The sequence below is a fragment of the Urocampus carinirostris genome, chromosome 16 (assembly GCF_059441175.1).
Source record: "Urocampus carinirostris isolate Australia breed hairy pipefish chromosome 16, RoL_Ucar_1.0, whole genome shotgun sequence".
Classification (NCBI taxonomy): domain Eukaryota; kingdom Metazoa; phylum Chordata; class Actinopteri; order Syngnathiformes; family Syngnathidae; genus Urocampus; species Urocampus carinirostris.
The window spans coordinates 5,203,848-5,226,582 of record NC_142364.1 but is presented as its reverse complement, the minus strand read 5'-3'; the positions used below and the strand labels follow the sequence as shown (position 1 = coordinate 5,226,582).

Genomic DNA, 22,735 nt, shown 5'->3' with positions numbered 1-22,735 from the left:
CAGATTTTGAATAATGTTGGGGTTTGTTTTAAATGCGTTGTTCTGGACAAAAAATACAATATATTGTACAATACAGGGTTGTCCAACGTGGTATCCCTAAGGAAAGCCTCGCTGCCTGCAGACCTGTTCTGAAAATAGCTCAACAATGCTGGGTCATTGTGATTTTCTAGTGGTTAACGGAGTCTATTTAACTCTACTTTCAATAATTAACCTGGTCTTAGCATAGTAACAATATAGTAATAACATGATAAATTATTTCAGAACTGCAGAGAAAACGGGTTAGCCTTTGCTCTAATAGGTATCAAAAAGTAGCTCTCAGCTTAAAGCCCCAGGTATATTACAATTTTATAAACGACCCATTTAGATTGGCAATGTCTAAAGTTTCAAGTGCAATTTGAGCAAATTATTGACCTTTTTTTTAATGAAGCCCGATTATATACATTTTTTTAAATTAGGTGACATTATATAGCAAACAACCCAATTATGAGGGCTGTTCTAAAGCAGGGGTCTCCAACCCTTTTCAAGAGTTACTTTTTGTTATAAATGAGTGCAAAGAGCACCCAGTTCAATTAGCATATTTATAATAACAACATATCATGTTAATACTATTTTGTTACTATGTTATAATTAGGTGATTTGTTGGAGGTAGGGTTGAATAGACTCAGTTAACCACCAGAAAATCACAATGACCCAGCACTGGTGAGCTATTTTCCGAACAGGTCTGTCTTTAGGGGGCACCCTGGTGACCGAGGGCAACACGTTGGAGACCCCGATATTATACTATATATTGGAATTTATTATACAGAAAAAACACACAATACTCAACTACTAAAACAATTTAAAAATAATAGAAATTCGCAATGGCTCAGCACTGGTGAGCTATTTCCCAAACAGGTTGTCCTTAGGGGGCACCGTGGTGGAGAACCCTGTTCAAAGGAGTAACAGCCAATTTCCGGATCCAAAACAGTCCAGAAAGTTGGGTCATACTAACATAAGTGCTCTCTTGACCCAAATTGGGTTGTTGTTGTTTTTATCCAAGTGTTTTTACAGCGCAGCGAAGCATCGCCTGGACCCCGGAGAACCACACCACCGGGACAGTTACCACGAAAAACCAGCAAGCTACAATGAAACCCTGTGTACACGACTTGTTAGTGTGTGCGGATGTGCTTTTGTTCTGTAGAAAGAGAGCAAAAGAGGGGTTTAATAGGGTCCGGGAAGGGACAGAGCAGGGGAAAGAGAAAGAGTTCTCTTACACTTCACCTTCCTGGCTTGGCTCAGTAAAGCAAGAGTCCAGAAGAAGAATTAAAAAAAAAAGAAAGATGTTACATCAAAAGTCAGAAGACATTTGGCAAAAGCACCCGTCGGGGGCTGAGAGGAGGAGGAGTGAAGGGAAGAAAGCAGGGTAAGGAAACGTCCGGGGGGTGGAAAGAAATCTCATCAGCTGTCAGGATTCAGCTGCGTCTCGATGTCAACGCGACAGATGGGACATTTCCTGCTGGTCGCCAGCCATTGGTCCACGCAGCCTTGGTGGAAAAGGTGCATGCAAGGTAACCTCCTGTGGGGACAAGAACTTCGGCTTTTCATTTGCTCGAGGGAGGCTCGCGTGTTCTGCACAGTCAACAATCCGAGAGACAGCTGAGGATGCTCGAATATAGCGTAACCGGAGCTCAGTCTACCGTGACACCCCCATCGCTCCTCCCTGAACCCCAAAACTCACAGTGCTCTCATAGACGGTCTAATAACCTATGTCATGTGTGACGTCAAAACGGAGGCAAAACAAGACTCACGCTGATCAGAATACACAGGAAAATAAAGCTGTTGTTTCTGGTAGTTGTCGTCATGTTTTTTGTATGTGTGGCAGAATCAGACAAAAACATGGATATACATTGTAAATTAAAGTTATGTTATTATATCCTGATTAGAAAACAGGACTAGGATTTGTGCTTTAATTCAAAAAAGCGAAAAGATTGGACCGAGGCACTCATCAAAAACGCTCAGGTTTGCAGCGCACACTTCATATCAGGTAAAAAAAAACGCGAAGGATCGTAAATTGAAGTTTTACAGGATCCCAGTGGACACCCCTGATCAAAAAAAAAAAAAATAAAAAAATAAAAAGAATCATGCTTAAATTCAATTAAGTGAAAAGATTGGACCGAGGCACTCATCAAAAACACTCAGGTTTGTAGCACACACTCCATATCAGGTAAGATAAATTAAATCTTTATGCTTGTTGCTTTCAACTCCATATTATTTTTTTATATCGGCAAAATAACTCGTTGTTTTCTCAGCTATAGCTAACTGTTAGCATGTAGCATGAATGTGGGCGTTGGCATTGTAAACAAAGTAATTTATTAGTTACATTAAAATATTCATGTACAGATATTCTTCGGTTTATGCGATTAATGAGGACCAGAACCACCCGCGAGAACTGAAAATGGAGGGCCTCCATTGGTGTAAGAAAGCGATTTGAGAGCAGTTGGTTAGTTGCGCGCTTCCACCGGTTGTCCTCGAATTGAGCCACATGTCTGCTATAACTAAAAAATAAAACCATCTCGAATGTATTATTTTTCCACAAATTGTAGCCCTAGGTCATCCATTTCATGGCTAAAGGACCTAGCGTTGGAAAGATACAGGGTCCATGAGAGTTGTTAGTCTCGCCGAAGCACTAGGCCAGACCTGGACCTATTGCTGCCTCAGTTGATTACCGGACACCATAACAATCCACGCAGCACTTGCTGGTGATCACAATTTTGTTGCGCTCTTTGGCTTTCCTCAGAGTTCAATTTCATTGATGAATTTATTTTTAATGTAAAAAGCCGCTAAAAGCTAGCAGTCGCTATGCTTCTCAGTTTGCTTGCTGAAGCAGTGCCCGCCCGCTGTTTGATTGACAGCATACAGCAGCCAATCACAGCCATGCACATCCAATTAAGAGTGCCCTCCCTAATCCGTCTCTGCTGTCCAATGCACATTACAATGATAGCAATGACACTAAAGACAATATCAATTTGATGTCAAATCTGCAAAGGAGTGAACCAGCAATAACCCGAAGGGCAAACTAGCGAAGTGTTTTATTGCTCTTTTTTGGCTAATAGTAAACTGAAGCTAAGAAAATAAGATATTTTGCTAATAAGTAATATGGACTTGATAGCAACAATCATAATTGTTTAATTTCTTAATTTCCTGATATGAAGCGTGTGCAGCAAACCCGAGCATTTTTGATGAGTGCCTTGGTCCAATCTTTTTGTTTAATTCATTTAACCAGAACTCCCTTCATTTTCTTTGATCTGGAGTGTCTGCTGGGATCCTGTAAGACTCCGATTTATGATAACTAATATTGTTCTCCGATTCTCGCACACATACACACAACATGACAGCAACTAGCAACAGCAAGAGCTTTCTTTTCCTCTATCTTCTAACCAGCACAAGTCTCGTTTTGCCTCCAGCTTCGTCTGTGACGTCACACGTGACATAGATTTTTAAACCATAACGTCAAAGCCATCTATTTTGAGGATACAAAGCTAAACTTTTAGCACGTACGCTTGTTGAGATATTGTTGAAATATTGATTTACCCAAGCTTTTGACTCCAAACTAGAGGTAAGACCTTGGGCTTGAAATGTCAATCATTAAGTCGGGCCAGTCGGGCTTCTCTCTCTCTCTCTTTTTTTCCTTCCTTCGTGGAGGGTCTACACAGCATGCACTACTTTTACTTGAGTAATTATTTAGATAAATAAAATGCTTACCCAACTATTAGTTTAACTCCAAATCACGAAATCCAAATCAATTTTCCTCCTCTGTGTTAGGCTAAAAGACGCGCGGATTCCTCCTTCCACCTCCCTCACGTCAGATGTCATTTCTGCATTTTCCCAATAGCTTACAAGCTTGACAAACTTTCTGCTTTTTGGCCAAATATTTTACTATTTGCAGCTTGTAAAGTATAGAATTTCATTTTCATTTCGGTGCCATTTTGTTTAGTTTTACTTTCGGCACCGATACGTTCATTTAGGCGCTGCACTTGCAGTGCCCCAAGTACATCCCAAGCTGCATAGTACAGCCAAAATGCACAGCTAGGCGTTGAAGTGTGCATGGCCAGAGTAAAGCTACCCGTTTGGTGGCAAAAGAAAGATTCGGCTTTATTTTGGGATCGTTTATCAAATCAAGGTAATCCGTCAAGTTTGATCGGGTTCGGGTTCATATATTTGCGACTCGGGTCGGGTCGGGCTGAATTGTTTAGGCCCGATCTTACCTCTACTCCAGGCTAAGCCCCGCCCATTGAATACACAGCAATGTGTCAAACAAAGTAAAGGGTTGATACACTCGAACAGCGGTGGGCAACTATTTGGAGTCGAGGGCTGCATTAGGTTAAACAATTTGGTCAAGGGGCCAATCTGGTGACCTGTCCAATGTTTTTCATTTATGAATAATTACATAAATGCAGATATCAACATGTTATATTTCCTTTTAAATAAATAAGTTTCATCAAATTGGTTTTGAATCATATGCGGTCCCTTCGCAAGCTTTCTTCATTTTCCTCATGTTGAGGTTTTTCCTTGCCCTCATGTAGGTTTTAGATCAGGGGATGGTGTCATAATGGTCTGTGGTTTGCAATAATCAGTGGTTTGTGCAGCCCTTTGAGACTCTTTGTGATTAAGGGCTATACAGATAAACATGACTTGACTTATTACTGTATGATTCAAACCTAGCAAATATCAAGCTACTCAATAAAAAGACTTAAAATGTTCTAACTGTGATTAGATAGTAAATATGACTTGATGTCAGTCTAACATTTGGAGAGTGTTAGCTTAGCAGGTTAAATATCTCTATTTTCTCCCCAGCTGCTGTAGTGCTTCAGCGAGAGCCTACTAAAAGCACTGGTGGAAAATCAATACTGGGATGTCTTTCCAGAGAACAGCTGACCTGACGTCCTCGCCGTCCTCCAGCATGGACAAGCAGATGGTGCACTTTTCGTCCACGTCCGTCTCGTCCTCTTCCTCCTCGAACTTCATCCGCGAGGGCTTCCTCTGTTTCAGCGCGGGAAGAACGGCGTCAACGCGCCCTTCCGCAATCGATATTCTCCTCGCAGCGGCTTACCTTTTTGTATTTGTGCGGGAAGGTGAATCGCTCGATGGTGGTCTGCAGCGCCCCTCTGCTGACGCTGCCTAGCCGGTCCTCCAACTGGAGAAGCTCCTGAAGGAAATGATAGATTTCAGAGCCATTGCAAAGGGATCAAATTCTCCCTTTTTTTTCATTCTTCCTTTCAAAAATTTCGACCTCATAGCTTTCCCGCACTGCCGTCGCATGCCTGGAGGGATTCAGACTTTGCAATGCCAACAGGTGCAGCTGGGGGTACGGGTAGTTTCTGATTTCATGCACAACCTAGAAAAAAAAGAGGAACTTAAAAATCCAGGATGGAGGGGGTTACTCTAAAAATGGAACCTGATACATTTACTAATTCCCTGTTGGAAAATATAATCTGTAACATGATCCGAATACAATAATAGTGAAGTAATGTACACCCTTTTCATGGCCAAATTCAAGCACTTTTCAAGCACTCTCAAGTTTTCAATTTTACCAGTTCATTCAAAGGAAGAAATCCAAAAAACTTGGGGTTGTTGATTTGACGATGACAAAAATAAAGTTGCTACCAGGCTGCTAGCACATACTTTGTACTATTTTGAGCTATTCCTATCTATGATCCACTATCTTTTTGTGTTGTTTGGCTGCTATAAACTGACATAAATTCTGCCGTTCTACCTCGTTTACAAACAAGGAAAAGGCTCCATAGGTGTTGGGTAATAATTAGGTTCAATATGGAATCCAAAAAAAGAAAGTACTGTCTATATAGAAGGCATAAAAATAAGCCAAATTTGGACTCATTTTAATGATATTGATTGCTCCGCAGAAAAGAGCATAGAATCTTTTAATTTTTTTGCGTGTTTTTCAGAGGATCTGTGTCTAAATTGGTTAGAATAAAATTGCAAAAAGTTTATTTATAGTACAGAAGAGTTAATATTTTTAATTTTTATTTTATTGTTTTGAATTTTCAGGATTTTGTGTTGTTCAAAATTAAATCTCTTCAATGCGTAAAAAGTCAAACTAATTAAGGTGCATCATGTTTTATTATTATTGATAATATAGCATTAGAAAAAACAAAAATCTGAGAAGCTGTTTAGGAGCCAAAAGGGGTTTTCTAAATAGATCTGTCCTCTTGGATGCGACCAATAGGGTGCGGTGACGCTTCACATGACAACGCCATGATGGCAAGCCACCAGAACAAGCGTGTCAGCGTCATTTTCACGCACTTAAAAAAAAAATCATCATTTATTGCGTAGTCTATAGAGTCAGACTGCCAAGAAACATGGCAATGGCAACAATTCCAAACATTTTCCCTGACCTCAAAAACACAACATTCAAATTCAAGAGTTTTCAAGAGTTTCAAGCACCCGTACGAACCATGTGTTTGATAACGAACTGAAACTATGAATCCATGAAAAAAAGCAGTGTTTTGCAGTTACACTATCGCACTACGTCACATCGCAATATCGATTCCGTTAATCGCGCAGCCCTACCTTACAGTGCTGAAATTACGGTAAATTGGATTTTCAAAAAGTCAAAGAAAACTATCCGAATGAAGTACGGACCACTTGTGCGGAGGATGCGTTCCTGGGGAAGTGGTGCATCCTGGGAGAGGCCAAGTAGTGCTGGTAGTGCTGCGGCAGCTGCTGGAGGTGGTACGGGTGGTGAGGGGGGCCGGCATCCACGCTGAGATCCCTGCCGAGCACACAGACAAGCCACTGAGTACACACGGCGCCATACACGAGGAGACGGAAGGCGGCCAGGACGCCGACTTACCAATCGGTACCTTCGGCCAGGTACCGGGGCTGCTGCGTCGCGGGTTGCGGGGCATGAAGGGATGGGGAGTACTCGTAAGTGGAGCGCAACCGGTGCGGGTTAAGGGGAGCTCGATCCTGTGTCCTTCTGTAAAACAAGAAACCAATTGCAGTGCCGCGAAAAAGTATTTGCCCCCTTTCTGGTTTCTGTGTCTTTTGCATGTTTATCACTCACAAATGTTTCAGATCATCAAACCAATTTTTAAAATCATGCAGATCATCCTAAGGAAATGCAAAATGCAGTTTATTGAAGGACAAAAAATATCTGGCCATATGTGAAAAAGAAATCCCCACTTGAATCTAATGGTGAGTTGGGTAACCTTTGGAAGCGATAACAGAAACCAAACGATAAATGTTAATGAGTCTTTCAATTGGGCCCACTCTTCTTTGCAAAATGGTTACAAATCTGTCTTATTGAAAGGTTTTCTAGCATGAACTGCTCAAGGTCACACCACATCATGTCAACTGGATTTAAACCTGGACTTTGACCTGCCCACTACAGGACTATCATTTTGTTTTGTTTTTAGCCATTCAGAGGTTGTTCTCCTGCCGCATGATCCAAAAGGAGGGCTTGAGTTTGAGAGTGCAAACTGATGGGCTGGACATTCTCCTTCAGGATCTTCTGGTAAACCCCAAAATTCTTTATTCCGTCAACCACAGCAAGTTGTCCTGGTCTTGAGGCAGCAAAGCAGCCCCAGGGGATCACAGTGCCATCTCCATGCTTTACTACTGGCATCATGTTCTTTTTATCAAAGGCTGTGCCATTTTTACGCCAGATGTAATGGGCAGCACAACTTCCAAAAAGTTCCATTTTTGACTCATAGCCTGTTCAAAAGCCTTGAGGATAATCAAGATGCTATTTGACAAATATATGATGATGGAAAACAATGATTAAATATCAAATAAATAGAAGCAACATTTGTCATAATGTTAGTGTTCTTTTTTAAAGCAGTCATTTTTTTGCCTGGGAACTCTCCCAAGAATGTCATTTTCGGCCAGTATCTTTTATAGTAGAGTCATGAGCACTGACGTTAACGAAAGCCTGCGAGGGCTGCAGTTCCTAGGATATTTGTCGAGGTTCTATTGTAACCTCCTGGATGAGCAGTCGTCGCACTCTTTGAGTAATCTTAGTTGATCAACCACTCCTGGCAACGTTTGCCACGGTTCCCAGTTTTCTTCATTTGCGGATAATGGCTCTGACGGTGGTTCGCTGAGCCCTGCAGAAATACTACAGACACTTTTCCCCAATTTCCTCTGGAATTTTTAGGGGTCGTGGCATGTCAATTGGGTTTTTGAGATTTTGTAGCCTACTTTACTTTAATAGATTTAATTGAAGTGATTTCTTGATTCAATAAAAGTGGTGGCAATCCATTTTGGGTCAGCTTTCCCTAAACTGTGGCTGGTCACAGTTACTTTGTGCTAAATAAGGGGGAAATCACTTTTTCACGTAGGGCCAGCAAGGCCTAGAGTTTTTGTGCCTTAAATGGAATCGACATTACAAAACTGCATTATATAAATGATAGAAACGATCCCTAAAAGTATAGTCTTGTTTTTTGTTTTGGGTTTTTTTGTTCCGTACTTCTTTCCCTTTGTTCTTTGTTTCATGTGTGTTCAAAAAAGAGAAAATTCGCAATAAATATGAAGTTGCATTTTATATTTTCTTGGGTTGTCTCTGTGTGATATATAAAATTGGTTTTGATGATATATAACAATGACTAAATATCAAATAAATAGAAGCAATTTTTCTCATAATGTTAATTTCTGTTCTATGAAACAAATTAATAATAATTCTAATGTATTTTTTACGCAACCCTAGCTAAACACATTTTTGGGATGCGCCTTATCGTGCGAAAATACGGTACGCATCCCAAATTCGGGCCTTTTTGTGCTCAACCACCACCAGAAGAAATTAATATTGCCATCCATGGGTTTACACAAAGCCATTGGGATTAAACTCGAAAAAGCTTTAACAAGCAATAGTCAAGCTGTCGGAGTTTAACCATTTCAGAAGGCAAAATTACTTCTATTCTTTGTTTAAAAATTCAAAAAGGACGAACTCACCGGGAGTGTGGGACAATCCGTCGGTGCTGCGCCTCTAGAAGCTGCTGCTGGATGAGGTATTGCTGGTGTAACGCCTGAGGTAGGAACGGAGACCCTGATAGGTCTTGGAACTGTGGGGCGGCGGCGGGCAGGGCAGCGAGGGGCGGATGGTGAACGGGTTGGAGGTGGTTGGCCAGGCCCGTCTGAGCGGGCTGGCCGGCGGGTCCTAAAGGGAACTCGGTGGAGATGGGCGCCTGCGGGGCGCCCAGGTGAAAATGTCGGCAGGAAGTGGCATGGCTGTGTTGGTGCCTGGTGAAGTGTGCTCCTGCGTGGTCAGAGAAAACCCATTTTTCTTGTTTTTTTTTGTTGTTGTTTTTTTCAAACACAATGCTAACTAGTTAGCTATTACCTTTAAAATGTTTGTACAACACCATCATTGCCTGTACCAATAACTTTATGGAAACTTTATAATGGAGGGTGTCTTCAAAAGAACGTAAGATACGAGTTTTGGGTACAGTAATCCCTTCCGGAAATTGCGGTTTATTTTTGCAGATTTTCTTGTGCATTGTGTTTTGCATCATGATTGGCTAAACAGTCACCCACCCCTATTTTGTTTCTCTGCGCCGGTGAGTCGATGACATTGCAGTCCGAGTTGTAAACGTAGTAAAACAGCTTGGCGAACGTAAGCACAACTCTATTTCAATTTCAAGTTTCTCAGGCCTCTTCAACCTTTTTCAAGCTGAAAGCTACGTTTTGCTACTTATTGGTGCAAAGAGCACATAGTTTGGTATACATTTCTAAAATAATAACTTTTCTTGTTCTACTTACTATGTTTTTACTATATTATTAACAGGTAAATTATTAAAAGAAGAAAAGAGAGAAAAAAAAGAGAATACAGAAAGGGACGAAAGAGAGAGGAAAAGGGAAAAGGAGAAAGAAGAATGGGAGAATGAAAGAGAACAAAAGGGAGAGAGAAAGAGAAAATCAAGGTTTTTTTATTTTCCTCATGTTGAGGTTTTTGAGTTTTCCCTTTCCCTAATGTAGGTTTTAGATCAGGGGATGGTGTCATGATAGTTTGTAGTTTGAAATAATCTGTGGTCTGTGCAGCCCTTTGAGACTCTTTGTGATTAAGGGCTATGCAAATAAACATGACTTGACTTGAGAGGAAGCTAAAAGGAAAGAAAAAGATAGAAAGAAAAATAGAAAAAGAAAAGGGGGAAAAATAAAAATAAAACGAGAAAAAGAGAGGGAAAGATGAAAGTAAGAGAGATAGGGAGAGGGAAAGAGAAGATGACAAATAGAAAGGTCAAGAAAGACAGAAAAAGAGACAAAAAGACAGAAGGAGAGAGATAAGCAGGGTGTAAAAAATAATTTTACCAGAAAATCACAATGACCCAAAACTGGTGGGGTATTTTCAGAACAGGGCCGTGGGCCGTGGTCCCGCGGGCACCAGGTTGGAGACCCCTGCTTTGAAGCCATCATATCAAGAAAACGCTCTGGACCTCCAAAAGCACCAAAAAGCAGAGACTTTCTATTGCCAACAAAGTTGGACTTCTGACCCACTGAACTTGCTCTGGAGCTGCATACGGGTTTGTCATTCCCTAGTGGCTCCCGGGCACTTTTTCAAAAACGTCTGATAATGGAAAAATATATGGCTTCTGTAGGAACACAAATTGGACACATTCTTAACATGTCCAATGATATAGGTAGAAACAGTGTGTGTTTTCTTCCTTATGACGCATATAGAAGGCTCTTAATTTATCGTTTTTGGCCAATATGGCTTTTTCAACATTTTAGGTTGCCGGCCCCATAACATGATGTCGACAAAGTATCGTGTGAAGTAAAAAAGTAGTGTCCTGAAATCAAAACATTAATTTTAAAATTATGATTTCACAGTACAGAAGCGATTTGTGTAAAAAAAAAATTAAAAGAACCCTTTATAAAGTACAATACTTATATTTGTCAATTGCTTGAGTCTGGAAATTGGGTTTGTTATTTTGGTTTCAATCTGTAATAGAATATGTGTTTAAAGTCCAAGTGTGTTGTCTAATGAAATAGTAAACCAGTCCATGGGAGTACAGCAAAGCAGCAAGACGTCAGACAAACATGGTGGCGCCCTCTAGGTAGGGATTCCACAACGTAAAAGAAATACAAATTTCTTTCTTTACTGAATAAGAGTTTTTTGCCTTTATATACTATCGCGCTGTACTTTATTCACACGGATTCGAACGAGGTTCAGGTAATGTCCTCGTATTCTCGGGCGGGTCGATAAAGAGTGAACAACCTCCTACGCTCCTATCTCGCAGGGGATATACAAGATTATGAAGAAGGCTCTCTGAATCTCTTCTGTAATGAATCTTGGCCAATAATCAATAACAGCGGCCGAGTGCTGAGATTGGAAGAAGGGGACGAATGACTTCCGAGTAACTCACTGCGCTACCCTGTCTAGTGTTACGGAATCGGAAGTACACGGGTCGGACTGTTGTCATGGCAACATAATCTGCCAAAAATACTTGGGACATCTAATCTTGGGATTCCTTTTCTTGTGCTGCAGCGTTTTGCCATGAGAGCTCATTAGGTTTTCCGCTGCAATGATTATTTCATTATTTGATTACTAAGTCTTATTTTAGGCGACACGGCAGCTGAGTGGTTAGCGCGTCGGAGGTCAGGAGTTTCTATGCTGAGTTTGCATGTTCTCCCAATGCATGTAAGGTAAATTGGCCGGTCTAAATTGTCCCTAGGAGTGAATATACGAGTTGTCTGTCCCTGTGTGCCCTTAAACCGGCTTGCAATCAGTTCAGGGTGTCCTCTGTGGATAAGCGGTGCAGATAATGGATGGATGTTTTATTTTAAATTCATTTATGAAACAGAAAGTCTTGTTTATCATGCTTTATGGGTGCGACTTGATTGCTGTGTCTTTGCCTTTCATATCTAGTGTCTTATGATTCAACAGTTTAGAAAGGCATACATGCATTAGACATTTATCTTCTTGATTTTAGCTCAGGAGATAGAGCGCTCGTCTTGGGATCAAGAGATCGCAGGTTCGATTCCCGGCTCCTCCGTGTTGTATGTAGAAGTGTCCTTGGGCAAGACACTATATCCCTAATGCCCCCAACAAAGCAGGTCGGTGCCTTGAATTGCTGCACAGCCGCTGTTGGTGTGTAAGTGTGTGTGTGAATGGGTAAGTGTAAAGCACATTGTGAAGTGCTTTGGGAGGTCTTCATTGACTTGAAAAGCGCTATATAAATGCAGACCATTTACCATTTAGATCGATAGGTTTGAATTTGAAATGTACAAAATCGCCCCCTAGACCGTTCACCTATGAGGGTCTCACAAATTTCTGTGGGAAACACTGTAATCTATATTCTTCAGTGGTGTCTAGCCGGTTGAGACCCATTGTGAAAAAATTGTCTCTTTCCAACGGTAAACCAATAATATTACTCGGAGCAAGTGGAGGGGGAATGTCAGACTTTGTGTGGTTGATTGATCAAAAAAAAAAAAAAAAAAAAAAAAAAAAGGGGGCTCGAAAATATCAAATAGTTTGCCTGCGGGCAGAATTATTTGACATATTGCAGTAGTGCCAGCAGTAACAAGGCAGTTACACTTTAATCCCGCTCTGATGTGGGGGGCCGGACCCCCACGGGCGGGGCCCCAACCCCCTCAGCCCTACTTTGTGTCCTCGTTTGACTGACGTTCCTAAAGCTCCACCTACACACGACTGCAGCAGTCTGACATGAGCCTCCCCTCTCTCTCACTTCCTGCTGCAACTACAAAATAACACCTCCTCTCAGCATAATCCTGTCTGGTGCAGCGCTATCCCATCATGCAATGCTCTCAGTATGCGTGTCATTAAAGGTAATCCCAAACAGATTTTTGAACGTGGAGTCTTCCTCCCCTTAAATATGCAAATATGTTGCAAAATATATCACACGGCGTGGACTCGACAAATGTATGTCCTGTATGTCAGTTGTATAAAAAAAATAGGTATTAGCCTTAAACTCACTTGCACTTTTATTTAGTATTATCTTTAGGATTGCAGCTAATGAGATGAGATGAGATCTTTAGGACTGTTCTCGTGCAACCACACTGGTATTGATGTCAATGTCTGGGGACAGTGGGAAACATAATTTTAATGATTTTGTACGTCACGTATGTCTGAAGAAATTGACAAACGAAATTGACTGACTTTAGTCTCAAAGTTGACCGATGTCATTGAAGGAACACAAGACTTTCAAGAGAGAGAATCCCATTAACACAACATGTGATGCAGGCTCCAAAGCGAAAAGCTATTGTTGTAAACAGCGATCGCATACTTCTCATTACTGCTTAGAGGAATTGGAACTTTGCTTACCCTGTCGCTGGGGGCCTTGTGATTGTTTTGTCGGAGTTGCGTGCTCGACCTCCAAAAACTGCATGGGGTAAGTTTACCTGCCACCGTTACAGCATGTGTTCCTTGTTTGCCTTCGCCTCCTTTTAGGTAGGGGATTGTGGCTTTTTGGTTGCGTGTGTCACAGTTGGTATATTTTGTCCGGCTAGCTCCCCATTAGCGTCGGAGCTGCCGAGGGCTTCCCCGTTTTGTTGGCGCTCATCGACTACCCACAGTGTGTTGTTTGTCCGGCTAGCCTAGGGTTTTGCCTTGGTTTATTTCCGTCCAGCTTTGCGCTCATCGCAGTATTCGTTGATGCTTTTCTTTGTTGGTTCCCAATTAGGCTGGCTGCTTACAGTGTGTTTTTATGAATGGCAAGCCTGAAAAAAAGCGCCTGTTTTGCAGTGTCCTTTGATTTACTCCTGGTGGGTTTCGCGTTTGTGGCCGTAACTATTTTTCCGTTGTTGGATCCCAGTTAGCCTGGCTGCTCACTGCATGTTTTTTGGTTGGTCAGCCTCTCTTTTTCTCAACTGAGGCTGGGGCCGCCTTTTGTTTATCAGACCCGGTTAGACCCCCACTGCCTCTTTGCGTTATTTCCAATGTCTTGCGATTGTCGTCAGCAGTATTTTTTGACTGATGAATCCTTGCACAAATACGTTCATATACTACTGTGTACAACGCGCAACCGAGCTTGGAGTTCTTATTTCTGCCTCCCTGTCCACCATCAAATTCAGACTCAAAACCCACCTCTTCAGACTTTCATGATCAAGTGCCTCACATACCGCCCCCCTTTTGACTCTACTCTGATCTTATTTGCTATTTAGTACTTGCTTGTTTTATTTTTGCTTTATTATTATTTGATACTCTGTGTACTCTGTGGGTGTCCTGAAAAGCACTTTGAAGTAGAATGTATTAATATTATTATTTTGAGATTGAAAAAAAGTTATAAAATAATAAATATGACAATTTGAGAACAACGGTAGCAATATTACACAGTGACACGGTAATATTTGACCCTCTCTTCTATTTCTGTCGTTTTGTATAAGTAAACAAATGAATCATATCGAAGCTCAGTTGCCTTAAATTGGATTTGCCGCTATAAAAATGACTTATTACAAAGTGAGCGCAGCATCGAATGTCGGGGACAGCTGGGCAATGGCAGCACATAAAGAGTGAGGAGAAATGTCTCAGTGACACACAGTGTGGAGAGAGAGAGAGAGAAGGCGGGCTGGGGGTAAAAAGGGCAACATGGCAGGGGTGGGGGCGACATGGAGAAATCAGCAAAAAGCACACTGAAGGTTAGGAAGAAATCTACAGGCTTTATTGGAAAATATTAGTGTAAATATAGGTGTGGCACTGTGAGATAATAAACAAAAAGTTCCATTTGCTCCTGCATCAACACAATAATACCATGCAAATAAAAAGAGACGAAAGGCAAGGCCTGACCATGCTTCTCTGTAGGATTAACACGACAGAAGCAGCATCCAATGGGTAAATGTCTATGCTTATAACAGCACATTTTAGGTACAGCAGGGACATTTCTACACAAAAAGAGTACATTGGAATCTGCTCTTCCATGTGGAGAAAAAGGAAAATGACCATGCATTATAGCAGGGGTCGGGAACCTATGGGTCGCAAGCTCTTTTCATGTGTACCTAAGTCATAAAAAAATATCTGTGATGTTTTATATTGTTAAGAGTTGTAGCTAACATATAACTTAATATTAATAATAACAGATGTGAAGCCAAAACTCTACTAAATTTCTTAGGTATTTGGTACAGTATATATAGGGCGTAGGCTCAACAGCAGTTTAGAGTCAAGGTTTTTCACCAAAAGACTCCCTTTTACATGTACATTGCTAAGAAATCCTTCATATGGAAGCTCGTTAAACAATGTATGATCACTGTTGAAACTCTTGTTGAAAACACACTGAACCAACTGTAAACACCTGGAAACTCCAGCAAAGCACCCAGAGCAATTTGATTGGGTGAGTGGTAGGAATGGGCGGAGCTATGCACACGTAGCGCACGCACTCTTTTCTGTCTCTCAACCAGGGCCGTCTCGGCAGAAGGTCAATACGTCAGTATACTCATTCGCAGTATTTTGTGACATTTCTATGTTGATATGGGACACAGCCTCTGGCATTATTATTACTTCATAAATTTTATCAAATTATCAAACGACACTCTGTGAAATAAAATGTCTATAGAGAAGTTTTGTTGAATATATTTTGCTTTCATGGCTCTTTGGGTCAAAAAGGTTCCCGACTCCTGCATTATAGGATCAATTCATACAACAACATGAGGTTGAAAACAAAGAACTAAAACAAGAAAAAAAGACATTTGGATTCTATTGTTTTCTTGGTTGTCTACAGCAGTGCAGGATAAACATCCCTGTAAAATGGATAGCATTGTGACACGAGCTGTGCATGGCCAAAACACTGGAAGGGCTTTGATGAGCGAGGGCCAATTTCATGTGGGAACTGAAAGGGAATGTACTGGATTGTTGGATAGACACACGCCCGCCAGACACAGTGATGGGAAAACAATTCGAAACAAAATGTTCTTCAGGCTTAGATGAAAAGCTAATAAAGCTCAGTTTTGATTGACACTGCCAAGCCTAACTAGATAGGATTTGGGGGATGAAGGTAATTACATTGTAACTATAAACAGATGGAAAAGACTCATTTTCACACTGCCGAGGCATTTTGGAGAACAAAGCAAAGGCGAGTTTAATAATATACTATGTGTTTACATTTCTTCTGGCAGATAGAGCCATCAACATTATAAAAGACTCTTTGCACCCTGGCCACCAGGCTCAGAGACAGTTTCATCCCCAGGGCGATGACCACCCTAAACAAGCCAGCCAAACTGTGAAAATGTATATGTTGCAACTTATTTGGGAATTTTGTTGTTGTGTTTCTTTGCACTATTCTTTTTTTTCTAATACATTTTTGCACTGATGTTATAGCTTAGGCCAGTTTCTAAGTAGTACATATTTTTGCCTATTTATCCTGACAGTTTTTGAAATAATTTCTCTCATTAAAATCTTTACAAAGTGCATTCCAACGCTTAGTTTGAGCTAAAAAAAAAAGAGAAACGAGATTTTATACCGATTTTTAATCCAAAATTAGGAACGCGTGTTGTGCATGAGAGCCCGTTGCAGGCAAATAAATACAGTAAATAAGTTACAAATATTTAATTATCAAAAGTGGTGCAGTTTATGTTTTCGTGAATTAATAATAATTGTAATAAAATATCAAATAAAAATGTATACTTCAAAATGACCTGCATAATTGCATCATTACACATATAAAAGAGAATCTGTTGTATTTTACCTATTTACTATCAATCCAAATTTGAAACAATTTCGGGTTTGCAATTTGTTTGTATGAAAACGTGATTTATTAAAAAATAAAAATAGAAACATTCAACGCATTCGGTTGAATGGGAACCAGGGGGAATAAAAATAACAATTACTTTAACTCTTGGATGCAGTACACACACTCTTCCATGAGTGGGGTCGAACATTTGTGGGGGAAAAAAAAATAAAAATACTAAGGGTATCATGTCGTAAACATGTTTTGTGAGGAATACCCAGAATATGATAACTTTATTTTTATTTTTAAATAGTTTGAAGAATAAGAACCCATTCATGCATCTAAAAAAATGGAAACTAGTTTTCTTGGACAAACTATAACAATAACAAAAGAATACTACCTCAAAACTGAGCATTATTATCTTTGTCGGGCAGAAAAAAAAATATATACCTGTAATACACACTTCTCTTTGCTCGGTTATTATTTGAAGACTAAAAAAATAAAAGTGTGAGGCGTCAGTTCTTTTGATGGTATCTCGATCAAGCTTTTTTCGGTCTGCTGTAATCGAGGCATCATTCGGAGGAGGGAAGACGGCTCGTGATATAATGCTTTCCAGGGGGAAGGTGTCAAAATGTATCCACTTTACAGAAATTTACAGCAGAATGTCATCTACCAACACATAAAATGGGAGAAATCACAATGTCTAGCAGCAGTAGATATAGCATGGGTTATTCACTAAAGACACTTGTGTAAATCAAGACTCTATACAAGGACGTGTTATTCTTTTGTTACTGCCAAAGCATATTAGGGCCACACTATACAAGATATATATAATAACACAAGATATTGTTGCGAGTAATTTCCAGAAAAATAGTTTCTTCTATATGTGGTGAGTCTCTTCTATGTATATTTTTAAATCAAATTATATATATATATATATATATATATATATATATATATATATATATATATATAAAATAAAAATAGTTTATTTATGATTAATAGTGAAAAAACGAGAATTTTTTTGTATGTACAACTTCATTTAAATTCACAAGTGTAAAAAATGAAGACTTGCTAAGCATTTACAATAATATTTCAAAATGGAAATAGAGGATTTTCAGATTATAATTTTTTTCTTCCCAGTTTTTAATTTGAAAATAGCTCATAGAAAATATTATCACTTAAAAGGATAACTGCAAACAATAAAGTAGTGATCTTGAAACGCTTTATTGTGCAAATTTAATATGAAAATAATATTTGTAACAAAATATTTGTGACATAACAATCACAGTATTTATTGAAAAAGGGTGTTTATTAGATAGAGATAGATAGATAGATAGATACTTTATTCATCCCCTAATATGAACAGGCATAGTAGCTTCAGCAACAGACTGCTGTCACAGTCTTGTTCCACGGACAGACTGAGGAGATCATTTCTTCCTCATGCCATGAGGCTCTTTAACTCCACCTGGGGGAGTAAAAGCCCACATTAAACCCCACCCCCACATTTACATATTACATTTTTACTACAGTGTGTATTTTCCGTAGCACTATTTAAATACTCTGTAGCAAAACGTTATATTGGGTATTTTTGTATTCTATATCTTTTATATTATTACTCTATTTTTCAACACAAGGATACTCCTGGAAGTGTGAATTTCCCTGCGGGGATGAATAAAGTATCTATCTATCTAGTATTTGGTATCTCTGAAAATGCATGATTTATTTCAGGAGAACTGCATTCTATTTACTTGTTAGGACTTTTCTCCTCAAAAAAAGAGGAAAAATGAAATTACAATTTTGATCTACTTCAATTTAATTCCGTAACATCCATGCCAACCTTTTAAAATTTAAAAAGCGGTAGATTTGATCAAACATGAAGTGGCAAAACTGTAATCCAACCCGAGTTTATTCACGCACAAAAACTTTGTTTCGCTTCAAGATAAAGCAGGCTTGTACTAAAATGTTTGTATCCTATCAAGATTTTCTTTTGTTTAAATAAAAAAAAATATTTTTTTTAAAAGCCGTAGGTATTTTAAAGGGGCGAAAAGCGCTATTGTAACACGTAAAGCGGTAGTGTTGGCAAGTATGTAGTAATCTGAAAATGCAACTGTACTTAGACAGACTTTTTCCTGTATTTTATTATCTATTTATTAGTTATTTATTGTAATGAACGTTTTTAGACTTTAAATAAAGCAGCAAAATAATGATCTTCCAATCCCTCTTAAAAACATAATAAAATATTAAACATTTCATTATTTTTCAAAATAGCTACCTAAAGCTAAAAATGCTATATACAAATAACTTCCCCCACAAATATATCAGTTTAATACTTTTTTCATGGACTTATTTTGGATGTGAAGTCTTAAAAAAATGCAAAAATACAATGATAAACATTTTTCTATGAATGAATGAATTACCTTTAAAGCCCCAGTGTGTAATATTTGACCAATAGAACGCGCTGTTGTCTACTACGAACAAAAAACTGTGCCAAATGATCCCAGCGTAGCGACAAGATGCCACACAAACATGGTATGGATTCAAATATGTAAAAAAAAAAAAATTCGACCTATGATTTTCTTTGATAAAAAATAGCATTGTTATGATCGCGTAATGCCCCTTGATAAGATCAACGATACACCCAGTCGCTGATTAAGTCTCGTTGCCGATACAATAACAAAATAACAAGCGCGATTAACATTCAAACAAGAGCTAATGTTGGTCGTTACTTACACCGTCCATGTGCGCACACAGACTGACTTCAAATCACAAAACTCCTGCATCTGTCGCCTACGCCCTCCCTCGCGTCATGTCCTATCTTAAAGGGTCCATGCGTGAACACAAACAACCGTAACGAAAGTAACAGACATTGCACTAGTTCATGTATTTATGCCCAGTATTCAAATAAATGTTTTTGTGTACCATCAGGAGGTACCAAATATTACACACAGTCCTTTTAAGCACATGTGCACATAAATATGCACATATTATATATCATGACTAATTTGTTTTACTTCAGATTTGTTATACCTATATAAAAACATAGAAGCCATTCACTCATTTTTTTCTTAATCTGGTAATAAACCATTTTTCTGGACAATATCTTCATAAGTTGATCTCCCAATATTTTGCCTTCCAATGTTCAGTGTACAAAATACTGTCAATTTTTGTGGCCTGAATATCCTTTGGCATAAAAAACAGAGGGCATGAGTGAAAGATTTGGATTCTGTGGTTTTGCCAATCTTGTCCTCAGATGGAAGAGAAGAAATGAGGGAGTAGAAAAAGAAGGCGCGACAAGATGAAGAATAAAGGTTGTTTAGGGGTTTTCTGTGGGTTTTTTTTCCTTCCACAAGAAGAGCGAGATGCAGATAGAAAAACAGGCACGGGCAGACAGCAGCAGATGATCGTTAGCTACACAATGGAGAGGAGAGGGGACACAAAGGTCTGAGAAATGCGGAATGTGGAGCCAGCCTCGATACTATGGAACAGGGGAAAAAAGAAAACACAAATAAAAGCACAATGAAATCATCGGTGCCACACTTGTATGCATGTAGTAGTAGAAGCAGCAGTAGTAGTAGTAGTAGTAGTAGTAGAAAAATAAAGAGATTAGAGGATGAAGGCCGCGGTTTTTGTAAATCAGGGTTCGTACGCCTTTACCAAGGTCAAATGAAAGCACTTTTGATAGGACTTTCAAAGACAAATTTCAAATTTTTCCACTACCATTAAATGGAAAAAAAAACGGAGTGAATTTATGTATTCTGCAATTATGAATAGATGTGATTTTTAGCAGTGTCTGAAACTCATGACAAAAAGTTAGCGGACACCAGGGCAGACAACTCTGAGAATTTGTCTGCCCAGCCATAAAGTTGCCTGCCCCATTTTTTAGAACTTGAAACACAATAAGACAACTGATAGCAAAAAAAAAACATTGTTGCAAAGTATTAAGGATTGATAATCAGAATATATAACAGAACAACACTTTACAATAAATTTATTATAATGCATGTATATGACATCGCTGTTTTCCATCTGCCATCAGTATGTACCTGTATTTACTCATCTTCATTTATGCAATTTTTGCGTTGCGTTGTCTGCTACAAGCCAGGTGAACTCCTCTTTCCACGATGCTTTTAATGTATGTTTACATTTTGTAGCGTCATTAATTTTGTTAGCTTCTTTTGAATCTTTCTTCTGGGGCTGAGGTTTTGGCTTGATTCCTAACCCCTTATCCATTTTTCTTGTGTTCTCTGCGCGTCTACTTTGGAAAATGATATGCAAATGCACGACCTTATAACGCTCGGGAATGTCCGGAAGCACAAAGTTATTTGATGCAGGCTTCTGATTGGCTGCCGAGTATGCAAATTGTTAAACCAACCGAAATTCAGAAATTTCCAAACCGAACGAAGATTTCGAAATCGGAAAAAAGCAAACGTTTGATTCGGGAAAAAAAAAAAAAAAAAAGAAAGATTTTTTTTCTTTTCCTTAAAAAAATTGTTGGCCGCCCAGGTGGAGACGTTTTGTAAGTTGTACGCCCGACGTAAAAGATGCACGCCCGGGGCGTCCGGGCAGACGTTATTTCAGACACTGTTTTTAAGTTAATCACAGTTATATTGGTTTGAGACAAATGTGTTGGGTAAAAATTATTATGTATTTTACATTTTCAGCTCTTCCCATAACAATCTATCAATGGGGATCGCCATCTTAATTTTTCACATTAATATGTAATCCTTGCACTAATACACATTGCATCATTTCACAGTGCCCTCTTTAGGTGTAGCATGTAGCAAAAAAAAATGAGTTAAGCTAGTCATCTCCATGAATTACCTTTTATATAACCGGAGCGTGAAGAGTTGGATCTCATTGTCTGTATTTTCCGTTTTCTAGCCATCGTTTTACAAAAAGGAAGCCTCCCTGAATCTTGCACCTCTTGGGCAGAACCCAAAAGGGGCAATGAAGCTTCACATGGCAACGCCAAATACAAACTAATCCCCGCTGCTGTTAATCACGAGGTAAGAAGAAAATGGATGGCAAAGAGAAGCCTTTGGAGCAGGCGTGTTTGCCTCATTTTAAAGCTGGCTTGTTTTATAGTTTGGTCAGACTGCTGAGACACATGGCAACGATTTCTAGCATCTACAAGCACTTCACCCAAAATTAAATACTTTTCAAACCTTGAAAACACAACATTAAAATTCAAGCATTTTCAAGGATTTTAAGCACCCGTATGAACTTGGTTGAATGTCAAGGGTTCACACATCGTTATTCCTTTTTTTTTACTAATTTGTATACGTTTTAATCGCTCTTATGACTCACATTTTAAACCCGATTCACTCTGTTCCAATTCGAATCTACTCAGCATATTCACGTCTTCTTCGATTGCATTTTTCTTAATGCCCTGATTTACGGATTACCCAGGTTTCAAAACCCTAATTCCCATTCACATACACTGAGAATTTTTACAACTCCTCAGTCGCATCCTTCTCATTTCCAGTTCAAACAATTTTGCTCTTTTAATCCACTTTGGTGATGATACTTAATATTTCCAAAATGAATATTTCATATAATTTACCCATTATTGAGTTTTTACGTCCCACCATATCCTTGATTCCGCATCCTATTTGTTTTTTCATTGGCTAATACAATTTCTACTCTTTGCACACCCTGATGAAGTCCAATCCAATATCAAATTATTTAAACATAATACCTTCCACATTTCCATTTTTGACTCAAAATGGCAAAATAAATAAAGAGAAAACTGCAAGAAAAACAAAAAACCCAGGAATTTTTTTAAAAAAAATAAATAAAACAAAAGGAAAAATGAAGAGGAGAAAAAAGAATTAAGATAGCAAGACAAAAGAAATTAAAAAATCTTGGAAAAAAAAGAATGAAAGGAAAAAGAGAGATGAGAAGAAAGCAAGCAGGAAAAAAAAATAAAAAAGAAACAAAAGAATAGAAATAAAATAAGGAAAAAAAGAAACAAATTGAAGAAAAAAGCAGGTCCCTTTGATGAGTATATTACTACTAACAATGTATCATTAGTCTGTAATATTAGTTTGCTATGGTCTTTGATCTGTGCAGCCCTTTGAGACTCACAAAATAAAATTAAAAAAAAATTTAATCGATTA

At 39.0% G+C, this 22,735-nt stretch overlaps 1 protein-coding gene across 1 annotated transcript in view; it reads right to left on the bottom strand.

Moving 5' to 3' along the window:
• Window positions 1-216: 216 nt before the first annotated feature.
• The window catches only part of ark2ca (arkadia (RNF111) C-terminal like ring finger ubiquitin ligase 2Ca), a 24,250-nt gene continuing 1,731 nt past the window's right edge, over window positions 217-22,735 (bottom strand). The window contains exons 2-8 of the mRNA XM_088355360.1: window positions 8,950-9,253; window positions 6,851-6,976; window positions 6,640-6,769; window positions 5,270-5,374; window positions 5,090-5,185; window positions 4,916-5,019; window positions 217-1,555 (exon numbers count right to left, since the gene is read on the bottom strand). Coding sequence (XP_088211486.1) covers window positions 1,438-1,555; window positions 4,916-5,019; window positions 5,090-5,185; window positions 5,270-5,374; window positions 6,640-6,769; window positions 6,851-6,976; window positions 8,950-9,253 — 983 coding nt within the window. The 3' untranslated portion in view covers window positions 217-1,437. The remainder of the gene's footprint in view (window positions 1,556-4,915; window positions 5,020-5,089; window positions 5,186-5,269; window positions 5,375-6,639; window positions 6,770-6,850; window positions 6,977-8,949; window positions 9,254-22,735) is intronic.